Below are 19690 nucleotides of genomic sequence, written 5' to 3'. Positions count from 1 at the left end.
ATGCTCTCTCTCTTTCTTTTTTTCTTTTGTTTTATTTTGAAATTTTAAAGAAAAATAAAAGATAAAATAGTCTTTTTTGTTTTTTTGTTAATGAAATATTAAGGGGTGCTAACGGTAAAGGAAGTATTAGTCAATTGTCAAAAATAGTAGGGATAACATTAATCAATTTTCAAATAGTAAGAATACACTTAATCAATTAGCTAAACCATAAGGGTAGTTTAAAAAACCTACCCTAATAAAAATTAAAATAAAATGAAAATAAAAATATAAAAATTATAAAAAAATATAAAAACATTTAGATACATCTATAATATATTTATCATATTAAACAAAAATAATTGTGATAAATAAATTATAAAAATATAGAAAAGTTTAAAAATATATAATTTACTATCATTATCATAGTTTGTGCACACCTATCTGTAACAAAGAAAAACTTGAAAAAAGGAACTACTATTTATCTGCATGTCAATTTGTTGGGCAACTCTTGCATGTGGATGATGTGTTTTCTGAGAGATTCATGAATGTGCATGAAGAGTTTTCTTAGAGATTCATGAATCTTGGTCACACCATCCAACGGTGTGGACCAAAGGAGTACATATTTCTCAAGAGTTAAGAGGACGTTAATATATGTGAAAGGGATGTACATTAGTCGACCGTTTACTGGTAACAGTGTAACCACGTGGCCGATGCTTATCCTCCCAAACAGGGAAGTATTGTAATTTGAAATTGGAGGAGTTCTGCCCACGAGAACTCTACTGATATTTATCGGAACCGTATATAGAGAATATCTCATCGTCTGCATATTAGGGAAGATGTTTTCAATTGACGGGGGTAATGTATTGTGGATACTCCGGATCCGGACTCAAGTTGGAGTCGTAATTCTCGTTTATACCGTTATGGGACGCAATGCCACAATCCAGTCTCCAGAACTAGAGTAAGCTCCCGCTCTCTCTCTCTCTCTCTCTCTTATATCTATCTGAGCAAAATTTTCTGGTTTCTCTTTCAATATATACAAAGAAATATCAAGCCCCAAGTTCTCAGTAGGATATAAGATTTCAGGCTATAAGGTTGCTTGAAAATGAAGTTTTTATGGTATTGAAAACTAAAAGAAGGTATTTGGGTACTTCAAAATTCTCATTTTTCTTTAATGGGTATGCTTAGTTTGAATTTTATAATTCCTTCTTCATGATCTCTCTCTAGATTTTTTCAAGTTTCAGGTGGTACTCCTTTTATTGCGTTGGATGATAATGAAGTTACTCTTTTCATTCTCTTTCGCGGGATTGTAGTTTCATGAGTAACATACCCATTAAAGAAAATCCTCGTTTTTCTTTAATGGGTAATGCTTAAATTGGAAATGGCTTTGCTCATAGCTCCTTCATGATCTCTATCTGTCCTCCTTGGTACTTCTTTCGTTGCGTTGGATGATAACGGAGTTCCTCTTTTCATCCTCTTTGGTAGGATTTTAGTTTCATTAGTATTATTCTTTTTCCCTCTGCGCGTAATTTTTTTTTCTGGTTATATGCTATGCATTTTTTGTTCCCTTCTCTTAGTTTACAAACTTCAAGGATTCTGACATAGAAGTTTCAAGCATATCCTAATTGCAATGGTTAGGCTCCATTTCTAAAACCATGTGAGTTGTTTCTTTTCTATTCTCAAAGAAAAGTTGAGATACTAATAGGATTATGTTTGAGGAGTTGTGTTTTTAATTTGTTGAATCCTGTTCCCAGTTATTGGGTTTTGCGGGTAGCCCTGGTACGAGAACTTGAGTTAATAGCAGTCTTTGAAGAGAATTCTGTTTGTATATCATTATCATCCAAGCTTTATCCCAACTATATGGGGTAGAATTCTGCATGTATATGTAAACATTTTTTTTTCTTTTTCCTTAGTTTTTGTTCTAAAATAGTCAGCCAGGTAGATGTGTTCAAGATCAATATTGAGTTTTAGCATGGAATCCTGAGGTGGATTTGTTCAATCATATTTTAAAGAAATTAAATTGGATATCTTTATGAGGTTCAATGAATGGATTTCTTATGGCTGGAAGATGAGAGTTTAGTGAAATTTGTAATAGGCCTTAAATATTTCTCAGAAATCCATTAATTATGTATATAGAAAAGCGGAATCTTAGACCTTCCTATAAAAATAGCTATGTTGGACTAACCTACATATTAAACATGTTGTTAAGTACATCCCAAATACTATTGCCATTGCATAATGTTTTCTTTAGGCTGAAGAAAGAAAATAAGAAAGAGAAAAAATGGATCTCACTCTGTCATTTGGACACCTTTCGTTGTTAGTCCTAAGTTTAAGTGGAGTACATCAACGTTACTGCATTGCCAATAGTTCTTTCTGAATCTATTTTAGTTTTGTAATGCTTATATAACTTCTTCGAAGGAGTCATTGCTTGATGAATGGTAAAATCTTGGGCTGACAAGCATGAGAATGCAGATTTGAGGCTGAGAGTGTTCGTGCAGTAAATACTGTGGGCTAGGTCCATATAGAGGAAGATTCTTGATGTGATTCAGGATCTTAATGGTAAAAGATGTCAGTCTACAATGGATTTTTATGGTTTTATGTGAAATGCTTGGGGATGATTATCAAGGAAGAGCTTATCTTGTTTATGAACAATTCCCATATGCATGTGATTATGAAAATTTTAGTTAGTCCTAGTGACACTTTGAAGAATCCAAAGAACTTTGTTTGTATGGCAAAAGGAAATGATCATTCGCTGGGCTTGTCAATGGGCATAGGAGAATGGGCTATCCTGGCTTTCTGCTTCAATTATGTTCTGTCCAGCATTACTTACTCATTATCTACTATTTAGTGTGATAAGTAAATGAGAGCTATATTCAGCTAATGCTGTGAGAGATACTTTAGTCTAAGGCAAACCTGTTCACTTTCTTTTTTTTTTTTTATTTCCATTATTTTTCTTTCTCTCTTTGTACAATGGAAAACATGTTCTTCATGTTGCTTTCAGGCACAAATTATAACAGTATAGGCATGGAAGGTACTACCTTGGAGTCAATTGGCTTTCCAGGATTTCCTCCTGAACCAGTTACATTGCCAAAGATAAACATTGAGAGCAGTAATGGACAACCAAGGAAAGATGGATCTGTTCTGGATTCTTCCAATGAATGCACTCAGAGAGGGTTGAATAGTGATTATGGTGCAGGTGCAAATGCAGCTTCAAGGGCAGAGATGATGTCTGTCACTGTTAATCCCCTCTCAGAACTTGTCTGGTCCCCACGTAAAGGTTTGAGTCTTAAATCTGCTGAGTGTAGATTTTCTGAGAGAAAGCCCTCTCTTTTGTGGGGTGGTGGAAGTAACATGGTTCTTTCACTACCACAAAATACTACATCCAAGGAAATTATTAATAGTGGAGGTGGAGGTGGACTTGGGGCAGGAGGTACTTCAATCTCATCTCAGATGGCTTCCCATTTTGAGAATTCAGATGATGGGGTTATTTTGGAAAAGTCACCTAGAAGCACTATGAACATGGGATCAGTCGGTGAAAAAGCAAGTGATGGGCACACCCTTGGTAATTATACCTATTTCCAGGAACTCACAAATCATCGTTGCAATGAAATTGTGGACATTGAATAGATTTCATTTACAAATTTTAACCTTCCTGATTCATTGAAATCTTTATTTCAGTGTCTTGATGGCCCAACTGGTTGAATCTAATCCTAGTGATTTCTTTTTCAGGATCAGGTGGAATGGGAGTTTTTAACAAAATAAAAGAACCAGTCCTCAATACTAATCAGAAGTTGGTTGATTATTCAGACCAAAAAGTGACACCCAGCATTCAAACTGACACTTTCAAGACTAAAGAAAATACTATTTCAAGTTTACCCAGCAACGTTTGTATGCCAGGTAAGTGCTTGATTGCATTCTTTTCATGTTTTGATGTCTAATGGTATCTCATAGGACAGCATGGTTTCTCACAGGTCCAGAAAATGAGGGGATTGCTGATGTTTTATCTAAGGAGAATGAGTATAAGCCTGATTTATCTCAAGCAGAACCAGCATGTGGATACATCAACAATGGGGCAAGCACTGACCCTTTCAGCACAAATAGACAAGTTGGTAATGTGAATAGTGGTACAGCAGACATCGCAGTTGCTTTAGCCTCTGAATTTTCCCCAATGGAACAATGTAAATCTCCCAATACTTCCATACCAAATTCGATAACCTCTTATTGGAAGCATAAGGGTGTTTCTTCAGCTAATGATGAGGACAACAAAGATAACATGAACGAGGCTGGGTCTACAAATGTCAGTTTGGAGATATGTGATCTAACAGATGTCTTACAACCCATGAAGGGTGAAAGTTCACGTGCAGAGGTTGATGTAGCTTTATCATCACAACCTACTGAAGAAGTTAAACATTACACTCAGCAGAATGAGGGGACACTTCTAAAGGAGCAGAGTTCTTCGAGTCAAACTTCTCCAAATAATAGTGCAACATGTCTTTATCAAAGAAAAGATAAAATAAAGGCTTTGTCTATTGGAGTAGTTATAGAAGGAAATTCAAAGGAGGACAGCTATGAGAGTGTTGAAAGTTGTAATGGTGCAGGTTTGTCTTCAGTAAGAAAGCGATCATGGAGTTTTGAACAGAAATTCTTAGTTAAGGGTAAAAGAATGAAGAAACAGATCCATGAAAATCCCAGTTCATCATCTTTCATGAGGCAAGATAGCTCTTTTGTGACATGGATTTCAAACATGATAAAGGGAATATCTCGGACCGATCCAGATGTACCACCTTCCTTGGCCCTGACTGTGAGATCTCATCATGAATATTTGGGTCAGGACCAATGTTCTATAGCATGTGACAATCACCAAAGTGCCAGGTATGGAAATATGGGTTTCCAAACTACTTTTCAGGCCCTCTGTCTCCCAAGCAAAAAGATACAAGAAACAAGAACTTCAGATCCTCATCATTCAAGAGAAAATTCTAAAGAAGAAAAACAAGTAGAAAAGATAAATGACAATAAATTTACTTCAGGCTATGGTGAAGATGACGCTGAATTTGGTAAAGAAATTATTATTTCGGGTCAAAATTTTAACTTGGAAACATCTAGAGGTAGAGAGGGCACTTCAAATATAGCAGATAATTCTTGTATGCATGCTGTTGTTCCACAGGCGAAGGACAAGATAGGTGCTGCTAAGACTAATACCTCATGTAAAATTGCACATGGTAGTGTGAAGTGTGGAATAAGCTCTTCAACTTCCTCTTCCCATAAAGATTATGACCCTCCATGTGAAGGGGAAGAAGCTTGTAAGCTTAGTTTGATGGGTCCAGACAAGTTTTCAGCTTCTGTCTCCAACAGAAACAGATTCCTTGGGAGTTCATGGATAACTCGGTTTTCTACCAAAGTTTCAAACCCTGTGTCATGTTCACCTTCATGCGAGAAAATTTCATATATGCCTATTGGGGATTTGTCTGAGAGGACAAGGGTTCTTTCTAATCCTCAGGATTGTATATTTACCAAAGACCAAAACTATGAAGATGTCATGGAGCATTCTGCCAAAGACCAAACGGATATTTTAAGTAAAAATTTTCAGAAATCAGCAGTAAGTACAGCTCTATCCTTAGATTTAAAAACAGCCACAAGACATACTGATCATAAGTTGAAATCTAAATTGAATCCTATTCTTCCTTCTCAAAGATTCAAAAATTCAGGGGATATGGCTTCAGTTTTTGCCAGGAGATTGTATGCTCTCAGACACATCATAACATCAGAAGTAGCCGATAATGCAACTTGTGCAACCACAACATGCCTGTTTTGTGGCATTAGAGGTCACAACTTACAAGATTGCTCAGAGATGATTGAATCTGAGATTGAGGATCTTATGAGAAATATTAGTTCATATGTTGGGGCAGAAGAATCTCCCTGCTTGTGTATCCAATGTTTTCAGCTTAATCATTGGGCTATTGCATGCCCTTATACATCCTTTAAAAGAGGTCATTTGTATGATAATACTTCTTTGCTCAACTTCAGAAGTGAGAAAATACATCACAATTCAGAGGATGATACTCTTATCCATGGCAATGACAGAAATCTAAAGCCTTCAGAAGATGAGGATAACCAATGCCGAGCTGGCAATAGACTCACAATTTGTGATGGACAAAGTTCAAGACTGGAGACTAAAACCTTGGACCATATAGACATCAAGAAAAACTTGAGTAGAAAGACGATGTTTAAAGGATGGTTTTTGGATTCGAATCCAGTTCAGAAGTTTCAAGGGAATAACTTTTGTGAAGGATCAAAAATGCAGAGAGTTTCTAAAGAATTTGTGCTGAATGGAAAGAAGAATACCTCAAAGTCACCCTTAAGCAACTTTATCACTAGGCAGGTTCCAGAGGTTCCAACAGGAACATTTGAAGCAATAAGGAGACTCCGTATCTCTCGCACAGACATCCTTAAGTAAGAAAAGTTTCTCTTACTAGAAGAAAATGGAAAATGATTACTTTCTTAATTTTTATTTGAAATAAAAATTAGGAAGGAAATTTTCGTTTGAAATTAACTTATTGATAGTTGGTTTTCAAAATTCTGCGCCATGTTTTAATGACTTTCAAGTGCTATTTACTGTTTTTATATCCACTTTTTCATTTTTTATTCTTTTGTGCATATCCACTGCCATAGATAAACAAGTAATATGTACAATGGATATTCAAAACTTAGTCATTTTAGTTTGCTTATTGAAAGAGAATAAAGTGGCCATTGTTTGTATAATTTTTTTATCTTTTTAATTAGCTTACATATTTTGGCCAAGTTTTCTACCTCAAATTCACTGAAATGGATCAGTGGAATTCCAAAGCTTCATCCAAAATTTAGTCATTTTAATTTTTTCACTTTAATTAAAATCAAAGTTTCACAAAATATGGTAAACCATGTTGCTGATTTGAAGAAATGAACTGTTGCATTATAGTCTAAAAATGATTATAGTTGCTACATGAGGAAGGCACTTAGGGTGTTCTACAATTGGCTTAAAGAATTTAATTTATAATTAAGCTTGAGAGACAATTTTGATGTGCTTAGGATTGATGGCTATGATAATGTAAAAAATTTATCATGTTTATCCAATAAGAAAGTTGAGGCTAGAAATTTGAGAATCAAGGTTAGGGATTGAATAACCAACCCAGGGCAGAACAAAAATTTTCTCTTGGGGTGGGGGAATGGAAATTCAAAATAGGATATCTTTTTGCTAAATCATGCTGAAAAAATATTTGAAGTTAAAAATTAAAGATTTGATACATCAGTCGTGCATGAGTCATTCAATAATTTACCTAATTAACTTATCACCTCTGCTAATTTTGTTTTACAATCTCTTTTTTTTTTTTTTTGACTGAAGTTGAGGTAAAAATTTATTAATTCAGAGATAATAATACAAGAGAGTCTCCCCAATCTCTTAAATTTGAATGTGCTGCAAACATTTAAGAGATCTTTATCATAATGAAAAGGAATATTTTTTATCTGTGAACAATCAATTTTGTTAGGATATTAAAAGAATATTGTACAGCTCTGTGTCTTCCACCCCCTTGTAGGCTAGCTTCATACCTATCCTCAAATTAAAGTGCATATTTACAACTGGTCCCCCATTGGAACCACCCACAAAATAGTTTCTCCCTGTAGACTCCTTGTCTGGCCAAGGCATTGGCCATGCTATTGGCACCTCTAGGCGCCCAATGAAATGTAGCATTTAGTTCAGCAGCCAAACTTTTAACTTCCCACAAGATACATCTGTATTTTCTTGTTCCCATTGCATTGCATCTGAACCATCTGACCACTACTTTCGAATCACCTCCTACTATTGATGTCTCTATAATTGAGGTTTTGCCCAATTTCAAATCGTGTAGGACTGCCATCAGTTCTGCCCCTATAGAATCTCCATAACCCGCAGGACCTGAATGTATTGCCATTATGAATCCACTACATCTAATAAATACTCCCCCAAAGTTCTTCTCAATGAGAGGATGTCTATGAGGTATTCAAAAATCAAAATGAACATGAAAATTTTGAAACAATTGAAAACAAATAACATAGAATTTGTAAGGAATTTTATCCAATGATATCATTAATACATAATAAAATTCTAAAAAAGTATCTAAGTTAGATCTATCATATCAAGCCAACTATGATTATACAATGCCAAAAAATTAGATTTATGGATGAAGGTCCATCCTAAACCAACATAATAATAAAAATTAAAAAGGGTAAATTACTTATAGCTCTCCTAGGATTTCAATCAAATACTAAGACCTCTCCTCATGTTTACCTATTAACTTACCCACCCCTTGTAGTTTGGCGTTAAGTTATTTATTCTACCCCTCCACTAATATGCCATTGGTTTTAGTGACTGAAAGTAATCAAGTAACATTTAAAATTTTCAAAATTTCTATTTTACCCTTTTGGCACCTTCTTGTATATCATATAGACAAAAACAACATTCTTGTCCTTGTTGAAGGGACAAACATTGTACACTATAGCATTAGTTTGGGAACAAAAAATTAAAATTGGGTTCATAAAAATAAAATAAAATAAAGGGTGAATTGCTAAAACCTCCCCTGAAGTTGACCACTGCTGAAACCTCCCTTGCAGTTTGGTAATTGCAATCACCTCCCCTGAACTTTCTGACACAGTTGCAAGCAGATCCCCTCTGTTAGAATCCTCTAACAAGAGGCACGGAAATGTCCAAAATACCCATGCAGTTACTTTTGACCAAAATGTTTATTTTCCAAAATTTTTCTATATCAATCACTATGCCAAGCACTTACAGTCACTTTTCCTTTTTTTTTTTTTAATTTGCCCTTCATATCAATTGCTCAAAGGTAAAATTGCAACTTTAAAATCTCTTATTTTTGTTGTTCATAAAGTTTGTATTGTTTTTTTTTTTTTGTAAAAACCAGCCTTGATAGTAATCACATGGGTATTTTGGACATTTTCGTGCCTCTTGTTTGAGGATTTTAACAGAGGGGTCTACTTGCAACTGTGTCAAAAAAGTTCAGGGGAGGTGATTGCAATTACCAAACTTAAGGGGAGGTTTCAGCAATGATTATCAACTTCAGGGAAGGTTTTAGCAATTTACCCTAAAATAAGATGGTAAAAATGTAATTAGTGTTTACAAGTGAGGTAACTTGTGTCATTTTCAAAATATGTTGAGAGTTTACTCTTTCAATGTTCACCTCTCTGATCTTGTAACACAATCTCCAAGAACAGATGAATCTGATCCTGTTCCTCATCCATCTTATCACAGCCTAGGAACTATCAATTCATGTCCCCTGATAATCTATAGATACTAGTATTCTGAAACCTATATCAATAGACAAATACTTGGTTCTCTCAGAATACTTTGTTCTGACAGGTCATAAGCTAGAGCCATGGACTCATGGCACTGTCTCCATTCCTGAAGATCCCTCCAAACCATCATAGACAAAGGTTATTAGGGAACATACTATAAAGTTTAAATTAGTGTACTCACTAAGAGAGTATCATAAGCTAACTTTCTGTACTCTTTGACTAAGGATCTAATCACTGCAATCCACTTTCTGATGATCCAGTCAACCTTAATTCCTCTCAATAGGAATATCTCCAACTCCTATAGCCAATGGTAACCAAATCAATCATTGACTAAGAATATCTTGGCATTTTTCTTCTTCCTTTGTGCATTAAATCATTGCATGTAATAATTATCTCCACAAAACCATTACCTTGTACTAGAGGTCTTTCATGATTGTATTTCTACCTTTGTATAAACATCCATACTCTATCGTTTTCATTTTCTAAGTTATCTGTGTTTACAATTGATTGAATTTTCATTTTATGTCTCTACTAGATGGATGACATCTCCAAGTTTAGCTTTTAGTCTTGAGGGGTTCTTCCTTCGTTTGCGTCTTGGGAAATGGAACGAAGGACTAGGGGGGACAGGTTACTATGTGGCTTGTATAAATGGTAAGCTTGGAATTATAGATAAAACTAAACAACTTTTTTGGTTCGTTTGTTTAAATATTTTGATGTAATTGTTCTGAACAGACAATCAAATAAGCATTTCTTTCTTTCTTTTTTTTGCTCATTTGTTTTGCAAATTTAATTTGTCTAAATATGAAAAAGGTTCACAATGCATATATTTAACAACTAAATTTTGTTTTAATTCATTATTTTCCTTTCTTTCTTTCTTTTCCTCACTTTTTTACTCTTGAAATATTATAGGGGTGTCACAAGACAGATCATTTGGGAGTTCGGATATTCCTCTTTCTGTGGATATTGGAGGTTTCAAAAGCTTAGTTGAGAGTCACTATGTCTCTAACCATGATTTCCTTGAGGTAAAATCTCATCTGAAATATAGTTATGCATTTGAAAAGTATGGTCTCTGTTATGATTGAGATTTGATAAGAATGGAACTTTATGCATAGATAAAATAACACTATACCATTTACTAGAGAAAGTACCTTCATGGGGATCTAGAATAATCCGAATAGGCAACAAAATGAGGGACAGTAGACTAAGATGGTTTAGACATGAACATAAGGAGTACCTGCTGCCTGGTAAGGAATATTTTGATGCAAGTAGATGGTTCTAGAAGAGCTAGAGAAAGGATGAAGAATATGGATTGACTTAAAGAAGAGATTTGAGGACTCAAAATTTGAATGGGGTGTCCCCTGATAAGGTAAAATGTGCAAACAGTATTGGTTCATTTAGCTGACCCTGTATAGTTTGAACGGGGCTTTGTTGAGTTGAGTTGTTACAGTGAGAAGCTGAAAATGTTTTGTTGATAAAAAAACAGATAAAAATTGAATTCATAATCCTTGAAAAAGTCAAACTTAAGCCAAATATTATGAGGAGAAATTCCCCAAGATGACATCCATGTCCCCTCAAAGCCCACCCACTTAACCTTTGGGTTCTTTCCAACAAATACGTCTCACAGATATCACTGCATATTATTCTGATATACATCCCATAGATATCACTGCAGAACATTGCAAGAGGTTGGGATACATCATCAAATATTCTTATTGTTACTTTTCTCTCGATAATCCTCAAACTATGGAACTAACATGGTTATCCAACATATTTTATAGATTCTGTACTTTGAAATCATAATTACCTTTTACAATGTCTTTCTGTAGCTCAGTAACAGAAGTTTTGAATTCTGTAGTATTCTTCACATATTGAAGTAGATATTCTACTTTGGATATGTCATATCTTATTTCAAAATTATGTGGTTCTGCATTGGCCTTCACATATTGAAGGCAAGGTTCAAAGTATCGATACGTATCGGCCGATTTGTATCGTATCGGGAGCTTCCCGATACGCCCCTACAGAGGGTGTATTGGGGTTTTGACCAGTTCAGGGGGGTGGATGGACCTTAAACTGGCCCCTCTGAACCGGACTGGAAAAAAAAACTAAAAAAATACCGATACGTCTCTACCGGCATGTCGGGCATATCGATATTTTGAACCTTGATTGAAGGCCATTATCCAATGTAGGTTTGTCACTTTGTAATGGTTAGACTTTTTTGTCTAATAAAATAAGGTCACTAGGACATCAAACCAAAATCATTGAGGAAGATTAAGAATCTACACCACCAAAAAGTGTTATAAATGTCCAACGTATGTCAAGTTAGCTTGTTTATGACCATATGGCGGAAATCTAGTGACAAGTAAAAATAAGAACAATGAATATCACAAATTCACATATCCGTTATTTTTCTTTCTAGATTGATAGAACCCTAAATCAACAGGTGTCTTAATAAAATGTATCTTGTCAAACTGGATTTTTGGCCATTTTGAATTTTGGTCAACTCAATTAAACTTAACAAAGCTTTGTCCAAATATTTGGGGTTACTATTGAGAAATCCATTTTCAAACATTATTCTTGCACAGAACCACAACAAATACATATGTACATTCATACATTGATGAATCTGTTCTTTGCTATGAAAGAGAATGGAGTATAGTACAAGACTACTCAACAATTTCCCCTAAACTTGATCTCTATACCCTTGTAACCATTCTCTCTATCCTCTCTCCCATGCTAAATTACTACTTCCCCATAATTCAGGATGATCAAAGAACTTATCCTCTTCCAATTTTACTGTCAAATAGTTTTGGTATATGAAATTAGACCTTCCCAGTCCGGCAACAATTGGTTTTGACTCAGAAATATGTTCATATTGGGCAAGCAATGACTCAGTTGCAAAATACTGCTCTTGATATTAATAATGCATGTAATATTATTTGGGGCTAAAGAGATCTTCTGAAAAAAGTAAAATGGCTCACAAGAAATATGTCAGTCAGTTTCCAGTGGGTTAGCAGATCAGCAAATGCCTTGGCAGAATCTCTGGCTAAACAAGGGGCTTCTTGGGTTTCTTTGTAATGAGTTAACTTATAGTTTTGTTTACTGATAAGAGTTGGGTCTGTACTCATCCCAATGGGGGGGCAGCATCTCATGCCTCCTCCAAGGCTGATTGCTAGTCTCCTTTTTTCCCTTTAATAAAATTGATTACCCATTCATAAAAAAAAAAAAAAAAAAATATTGCATGTGATGATGCTTCTGAAAATATTTCCTCGGTGATATCTATATAAAAAACAGTGCATTTTGGGCCTAATATTCACCTCTTATATGCTGACTTTGCCTATTTTGTAGAAATATTTTTTTTTTTTTGAAAAGTGGTAATAATTTCATTAGATAAAGAGAAGGAAAAGGCTGTAAAGGGAGAGATTTCCTTTAAATCTGACTACAAGGGAGCATACAAATGCCAAAGAAAAAGCATAATACAAAGAACAACATCAACCAGAAAAGGTGTCATCCCACAGAATAGAACCCCAATGATCTGTGAAATGATTATACTTTAGTCCCCTAAACATCTTGTTGATCAAGGCCCACTTTAGAACAGTCCTCTCGACCTTGCCACAATGCTCCTCAGTGGGCAGGGAGACATCTTCAAAGATCCGGTTGTCTTTCCCTCCATATGCACCAACAGATTGCAAAAGGTAACATATTCTAGAGAACTCTCCCCCTTCTGCAGAAAGCTTGCATACACCAAGTAGAGAACAGAGACTCCACATCAGGAGGGTTGACCCAGGACACCCCAAACAATTTCAAATCATGATGCCACAATGCATGTGAGTAGGTGCAGTTTTTTTACTAGGAGATGTAGCATATTCTCTTCATCTGTGTCACACAAACATCTATTGACAAGGTACAAACCTTTACTTCTTAAAATGTCAATGGTAGGAGCCTTCATTTTGATTGCTGTCCAAGTAAAAAAGATCACCTTGGAGGGAATCTTTTACTTCCAAATCCAAATCCAAGGCGTGGTTTCAGCATCCACAGCCAAAAGGATATGTGGCACCGAATTGACTTTGAAAATTCCAGAATTAACATGCAGCCACCAAATCTGATCTTCCACACTTGATTGAGGTTTAACTTGTTCAAGGTACTGTAACAAGGATATTTAAGATTCAATATGTTTGAAAAGTTGGTTATAATATTCAATTTTCAATTAAACGTTCAATACAAGGATAACATGGATTTTAAAGAACAAAGAGGTTTATTGTATACATGTAAGATGATGCTAAATTTTTGTCTTAAAGTTTTGCAAAAACTGTAATAATAAAAAAAATATTTGTAGCCTGTTTCACCATATAGCATTTGTTTGGTTGTATATAGCATTGCTGTCCAAGTAAAATGTTCTGCTGCAGAACATTATTAAACTAACTTCAATAGTTCAATTAAGAATTTTTTGTTGTAAATCCAATTGCTTATTATTGTTTCAGTTAGGCAGTGTATAGACACCTACTACCAATATCACACCGTTCTAAGTTGTTATGACTCCTTGATGTTTTACAGGATGAGCTTATGACATGGTGGAGTACAACTGCAAGAAGTGGCAGAAAACTGCCAACTATAGAAGAATTGAAAATAAAATTTGAAGAGAGGAAGAAGTTAGGATTTTAGAAATTTAAGGTCTCTATGGCTGTCTCTCGGTTTCTTTGTTGCCAGTGTGCATTGTGGTTACCTCTATCCAAGCAAATACAAGGCGCATAATGGTAAATGCGAACATCTTTGTACATAGAATTTTGTAAATCTGATAGAATGCTTAACCATCTATTGATGGATGGCATAAAAGCTCCTATGTGAGATGCTAAATCATCTAGGGGTGAAATGTAATCTCTTCTCTACCATCTTGAGTTATTGGAAAGAATGAGGGAGAAGTCACAGTTAGAAATATGTATCTTTCACCCATATTCAGTAACCAATTTTTGAAGCAAGGTTTAAACTATGATTTCAGTGTAAATTGTGGCCCAAGAGGAAGTGAACTCAATAAGTGAAAGTTTGTGGAAGCTTACTAAAACATTGCAAAGATAATATGGACATTTATATACATAGAATTAATTATACAGAAACTATCTAAAATTTAAGCACAAAAGATAAAAAGCAATATACATCACTATGCATATAATATTTTTAATATCAAACTATACATAAATAGATTGTTTATAGCTTTATGGTCAAGATCATAAAGTAATATTTATATAATTCTTAACAAATAAGAAAAATAACCGTTTTCCTTAAGTTTTAGAAAAACGTTCTTTTGTGTTTGTATGTTTTTTAGAGTTGTAATGTTTCAATTAGAGTATTCAAAACCTATTGAGACAAAAAATTATAGAAGTGTGATATTATACTTTAATCGGGTAGGTAGTACTTTGGTTGCCATAGAATTGGAATTTGAGTCTTTATAATTGAATTAGTTTGGTTTTGGTGGAAGTTAATACCATATTTTGAGGGAGCTTCTTATTTTCCTACATAGGCCTAGGATTGATACTTTAAGATCAATTTACTTGTTTTCATATCTAAGATTTTTATTTGGAACATGCTAAGGTACATCTTCTGCAACATAAAGCTTACCTCATATAGCCACACACACCCTGTGGACCTACCAAATAAGTTTACCTACCTATAACCTCACCCTCCTTGCTATTGCTATATGGGGTAGGCTTTACATTGCAGCACTGCACCATAGTAGGACTCTTTATTTTTTTATTTTTTTGTTTGAGCAAAAGGTAAAGTATAATTATATTAATGAAAAAGTCCTTTGTACAATGAGAAGCTGTACAAAAAGCCACCAAGACACTTTATTTTTACAGTTGTTCTTCACCAAAATTTGAAGGTTGTATTGTCTTCTTCTCTCTTCTTCTCTTTGATTTATGGGTTATTCTTTCAACATAAAAATTCTGCTAACAGCAGTAACTTCAATTTGGTATCGGAGCAGATTTAGTTCTGCTTGTGAATCTCATGTGAGCTCTTCCCAGCCGGCTGCATGAGATTTTAATAGGGCTGGAGACTTAGCTCTCTTCGTGGCCTGATTCTTGGAGATTGGTGGAGTTTGAAGCTTACCCAAGACACTTTTGCTCTTGGAGATTGCCCAGCAGTCAAGAAGAACCAGAGAAACTTAGTTTGAGTGAGATTTAGGGCTTAAAAAAATCTTTACATGCCTGGAGCTACTTCTTGGCCATCAGAAGGCACTTCAACAACACCCAAAGGCCCTGCCTCTCTTTCAGAATCCGGCTCGCCATCGACAGCATTGGCCATCTCCTGAGTTATACGTGAAGTGGATATGGCACTAACATCGAGGTTGGGGTACATGTTCTAGATCATCCACTGGCTTAGCTTGAACCCCCTTCTGTAAGAATCCACCATCAGATCGTCAAAACACGGAGAGACAATATAGTCTTCAACGGTCTTCTTCTTGGCGTCTTCAATGCCTTGGGAAAAAATCTGCGTTTTCTCCCTGATGTCCTCCTGAAGATATTCGACTTGATGTTGCAAGTCCAACTTCAAGTCCGCCATGTGCTTGACGACTACCCCCATGGCCTCGGCATCACGCTGAGACATCGCCTGCCTGGCCATGGCGATGCGAGCAGCCTCTTCGGCAGCATAAGCGGTCGCCTCAGCAGCTCGGGTATTCGCCTTGGCAGCACGGAAAGCCTCTTCAGTAGCATGGGCGGCAGCCTCAGCAGCTCGCGCCTGTCGCGAGCTCCTCTCCACTTGGGCTGCTAAGGCGTGAATTGAAGAATTAGCCTACCAAAAGAAACAAGTAAGCAACAACAGCAAAAGCGATAGAAAATGAAGAAGGCAGACGAAATCTGACTTACCACCATAGCATGTGTTATGGCACGGCAGGCGACCTAATTCAAAGGAAGATCGGTCCACGCCGCGATCTCCTCGGGGAAAGTAGCCTCCCTACTCTTCTGAAGAGCGTAGTTCGGCGTCAACACGCTCCTGAACTCCCCTTGAGCTCCCGAGCCCGAAGGCCCAGCTCGCGTATGAGCGTACCTAGAGTGAGCAGGAGCACTGGAGTATGTAGGAGCACCCGTATGAGTGGTCTCAGCGTAAGGCGCCCCGGTAGTTTCATGCATCGGCGGAGTCACCTCGGGCTCCTTGGGCAGATCCTTCGGCGTGTGGCCTGAAACTTGAGGCTCCTCATCCGGGGGCAGCTCGGTACGAGTTCGCTTGGCGACCCGCTTCCTCCTCTTCATGCCCTGGAATAGGCACTCCCCACGAGTTCTCTCCGCATCCATCACACCCGCAAAAACGAGTTCGACATCAGAAAAAATGAAGGAACAAAGCAAACAAGAAGCCGCAGAACTAGAAACCTACCCGAACTCAGGCCGACCGCAACAAGCTTGGCCTCCGTTAAGTACAGATGGCACTTTAAACCTTGTCGTGCCCATTGTCGGAGGCCCTTCACCGTCTCTTGTGCACTTCGCACACCGAAGTAATCCCGCTTCCACGTCGGGACCTTATTAGGAAGATCTACAGAAGCTTAAAGCCTGGGCGAGGAGAAAGGTAATATGCCCGTCTTCCCCCAGGAAGAGAACTCGCTTGTCTCTTGAGCATCAAGATGGAGGAGAATATCTCCAAGTCTAAAGGGAAATTCTGCTCACAAAAAAGGGAAACTGTCCCCACTAGGTTCCGAATAGAGTTCGGGTGAAGCTTGCCAATGGTAACACCAAAGTGATTTATGGCTTCGACTAAAAGGGGGTGGAAAGGCAGTCGTAGCCCCGCAGCGAGCTGCTCTCGAAAAATCACGATCTCGTCAGGACCGTGTTCCCAAGGAAAACTACCCGAGGGAATGAAATATGTATACCCCGTAGGCAGATTGTAAGGCATGGGTATAGATTGGAGTCCCTCGGGCATCATGGTCGAGGGACCAAACCTGTCTAGCATCCAACCTCGACGAGAGGTAGACGCCAAACTGCCCGAAGCGGCTCGCCCTACGGGTTCATAGTCATCCTCAAGTTCCACCTCGAGATCACTAAGGCAGTCGGGGGATACGGCTCGGTTTGTAGAACCTATATCAGTCCTACTTGAAGAGTCGTCTGAGCTATCAAAGCTAGACATCGAGGAAAAGAGGTGGATTCAGGAAGGTACTCACTGGAAAGTTTTGAAGGCTCCGAAGACGGGAACAAGCCAAAAACTTTGAAGGATAAGTAACCAGCCTAGACGTGAGCTGAAAAACCTGGACGCGAGCTCAAGAGGCAAATCGCAGAAGTGACAAATCGACTGGGGTCCCCCACTATTTACAGCTACAGTAACCAAGAACAGACCGTGTAGATCAAAGATGATCCGATGACCCACATTTGCGCTGACCGCACGTCCCCTGAGGTCAAGATGTGATTGGCACACGTCTTTCCAAAAAGAGCGAAACATCAGCGCACGTCTTTTTGAAACCGACGTCGCGCCGGCGCACGTCTTTCTGAAACTGACCGCGCCGCACGTCTTCCTGCAACTGACAAAACCGTCAGCGCACGTCCCTTCAGAACGACAGTGGCGCGCTTTTTTCAAATTTAAATGACCCGTTGTTACGTCCTAGCGACGCGAATTTTTGAAATTTAAATGCGCGCTATCACGACCGTCAACATTTATGAGCAGTAGGCACGTTTCCCGCCTTCTCGGAACTGAAGAACCCTGGCAAAAGCAACTCCCGTAGTCAAGATTCGAAGAATGGGACAAATCCACCTACCACCTCGCAAAACTCCCCGCACTAGGGCAAGACCCTTGGCGCGAGGAGTGGGGGCAATTGATGAAGGAAGATTTGGCCCGACCTCACAGTTATGCGACATGTGGCAAAAGCAACAGCTCGGCACAAAAGCAAGCCTAAGGCGCGAGCACCAAGGGGAGAAACCAGCGGTCCGAACTCCCTACTAGGGGCCCGAACTCACCCTTGGCCCCAAACCAGAAAGTAATCCGAACTGGCCTGCCTTGCAACAGTCCGGGACATACTTCGCCGAATTGGCCTGCCTTGCAACAGTTCGGGATACACCTCGCCAAACTGGCCTGCCTTGTAACAGTTCGGGATACACCTCGCCGAACTGGCCTACCTTGTAACAGTTCGGGATACACCTCGCCGAACTGGCCTGCCTTGTAACAGTTCGGGATACACCTCGCCGAACTGGCCTACCTTGTAACAGCTCGAGATACCCCTTGCCGAACTGACCGGCCCTATACATACCTCCGAACTCAAGACTTCGCCTCGCTCACCACTCCACCACATCACCTTCAGGGCACCAAAACCAAACAAACCGTACTATGCCTGACACTGAGGAAGTCCATACCCGAGGGCGCCGCACCTGACTGACTTGGGATCTGACGCTTGACGGCCGCACTCTAAACGGCCACCTGCCACCGCCTCCTGGCACCGCCATCTCCCGTTAGAGAGACGGTTAGGCAGTGGCGGTTCTGTCCCAGCAGAAAGGACGACAGCCGAATTGACAGACACAAGGGTAATCATACCCGACCTGACAAGGGCCTCGGAGCGAGTGCGCGAATTGGTTATAAAAGGCCCCCTGCCCCCAACAAAAAAGGTATGTGAACTTTGCGCTATCTGGTCTACACTTTGCCTTTGAGAGATTACTGACTTGAGCTTCGGAGTTATCACACGGGGTTCCCCCCGGAGTTCTCTCATCTTTCCCGTTTTAGGCTCCCCGAAACTCCAGCTCAGAGGCGAATTCGTTGACAGCTAAGACCGGCCCAATTGCGCTCCATCACTTATGTTGAGGTTGCTGATGTGTAAGATTATGTTAGAACTAGTGTCCCTCACTTAAGTTGGGGCACATGTGTCTTTTCCATTATATTAGTAATATAAAATACATCTGGCCAAATGGGAGAAGTAATCTTTTCTCTCATTCGAACCAGATCTTTCTCTCCCTTTCTTCTCTTCTTTTCTTCTCCTTCCTCTCTCTCTCTCCTTCTTTCTTCTTTCTTCTTCTCTCTTCTTGACTGTTATCATTGTAACAGGACTCAAGGGTAGGCTGAATCATAATACGGTATTAGAGCTCAACTAAGCAACTCGGTTCTGCCTAGATTTCTGTTTTTTGCACACCCAATCTAGGGTTTTCTCTTGGTTTCTTTGCCATCAATTGGGGATAAGGGAAAGGGCTGAAAAGGACTGGTTTCCCTTTTCCCTTGAAGGTTTCTATGCCTCCAGTTGTGCTATTTGTAGTTGGTTGTTGTAGTTTCTAAGAAGCCCTTCCCTAATCGATAAAGAGAAGAGGGCTGATTCATGTGGTACAGTGGGTGTCTTGTGTGATCTAATTTTCGGGTGATTAGGTAAGAGATTTTTGTGCATTTTTTTGTTGTGAATCAAATAATAAATATGTTTAAGATCGTATGGTGGGATTTCAGA

The 19690-nt window shown here is 38.3% G+C and overlaps 1 protein-coding gene across 10 annotated transcripts in view; it reads left to right on the top strand.

Annotated features, from left to right (window-relative positions):
• The first annotated feature begins 782 nt into the window (after positions 1 to 782).
• LOC148864884 (uncharacterized) overlaps positions 783 to 19690 on the top strand; it is a 37288-nt gene continuing 18380 nt past the window's right edge. For 2 of the 10 annotated variants that reach the window (XR_016110174.1, XR_016110173.1), the window contains exons 1-7: positions 944 to 1457; positions 2978 to 3538; positions 3706 to 3873; positions 3948 to 6426; positions 9836 to 9951; positions 10210 to 10322; positions 13852 to 14051. Coding sequence is in view for 8 of the 10 variants with exons in the window: in XM_088979178.1 (XP_088835304.1) it covers positions 3001 to 3538; positions 3706 to 3873; positions 3948 to 6426; positions 9836 to 9951; positions 10210 to 10322; positions 13852 to 13959 (3522 nt within the window). In the remaining 2 variants the exon portion in view is untranslated. Of the gene's footprint in view, positions 1458 to 2977; positions 3539 to 3705; positions 3874 to 3947; positions 6427 to 9835; positions 9952 to 10209; positions 10323 to 13851; positions 14285 to 19690 lie in introns of those variants that run through there. The other 8 variants (XM_088979178.1, XM_088979177.1, XM_088979176.1 and 5 more) reach the window with 8 other exon arrangements.

This window comes from Nelumbo lutea, chromosome 3, assembly GCF_056320005.1.
Source record: "Nelumbo lutea isolate HS-2025 chromosome 3, American lotus-T2T, whole genome shotgun sequence".
NCBI classification, from domain to species: Eukaryota; Viridiplantae; Streptophyta; class Magnoliopsida; order Proteales; family Nelumbonaceae; genus Nelumbo; species Nelumbo lutea.
This window is presented reverse-complemented; position numbering and strand designations above follow the sequence as displayed.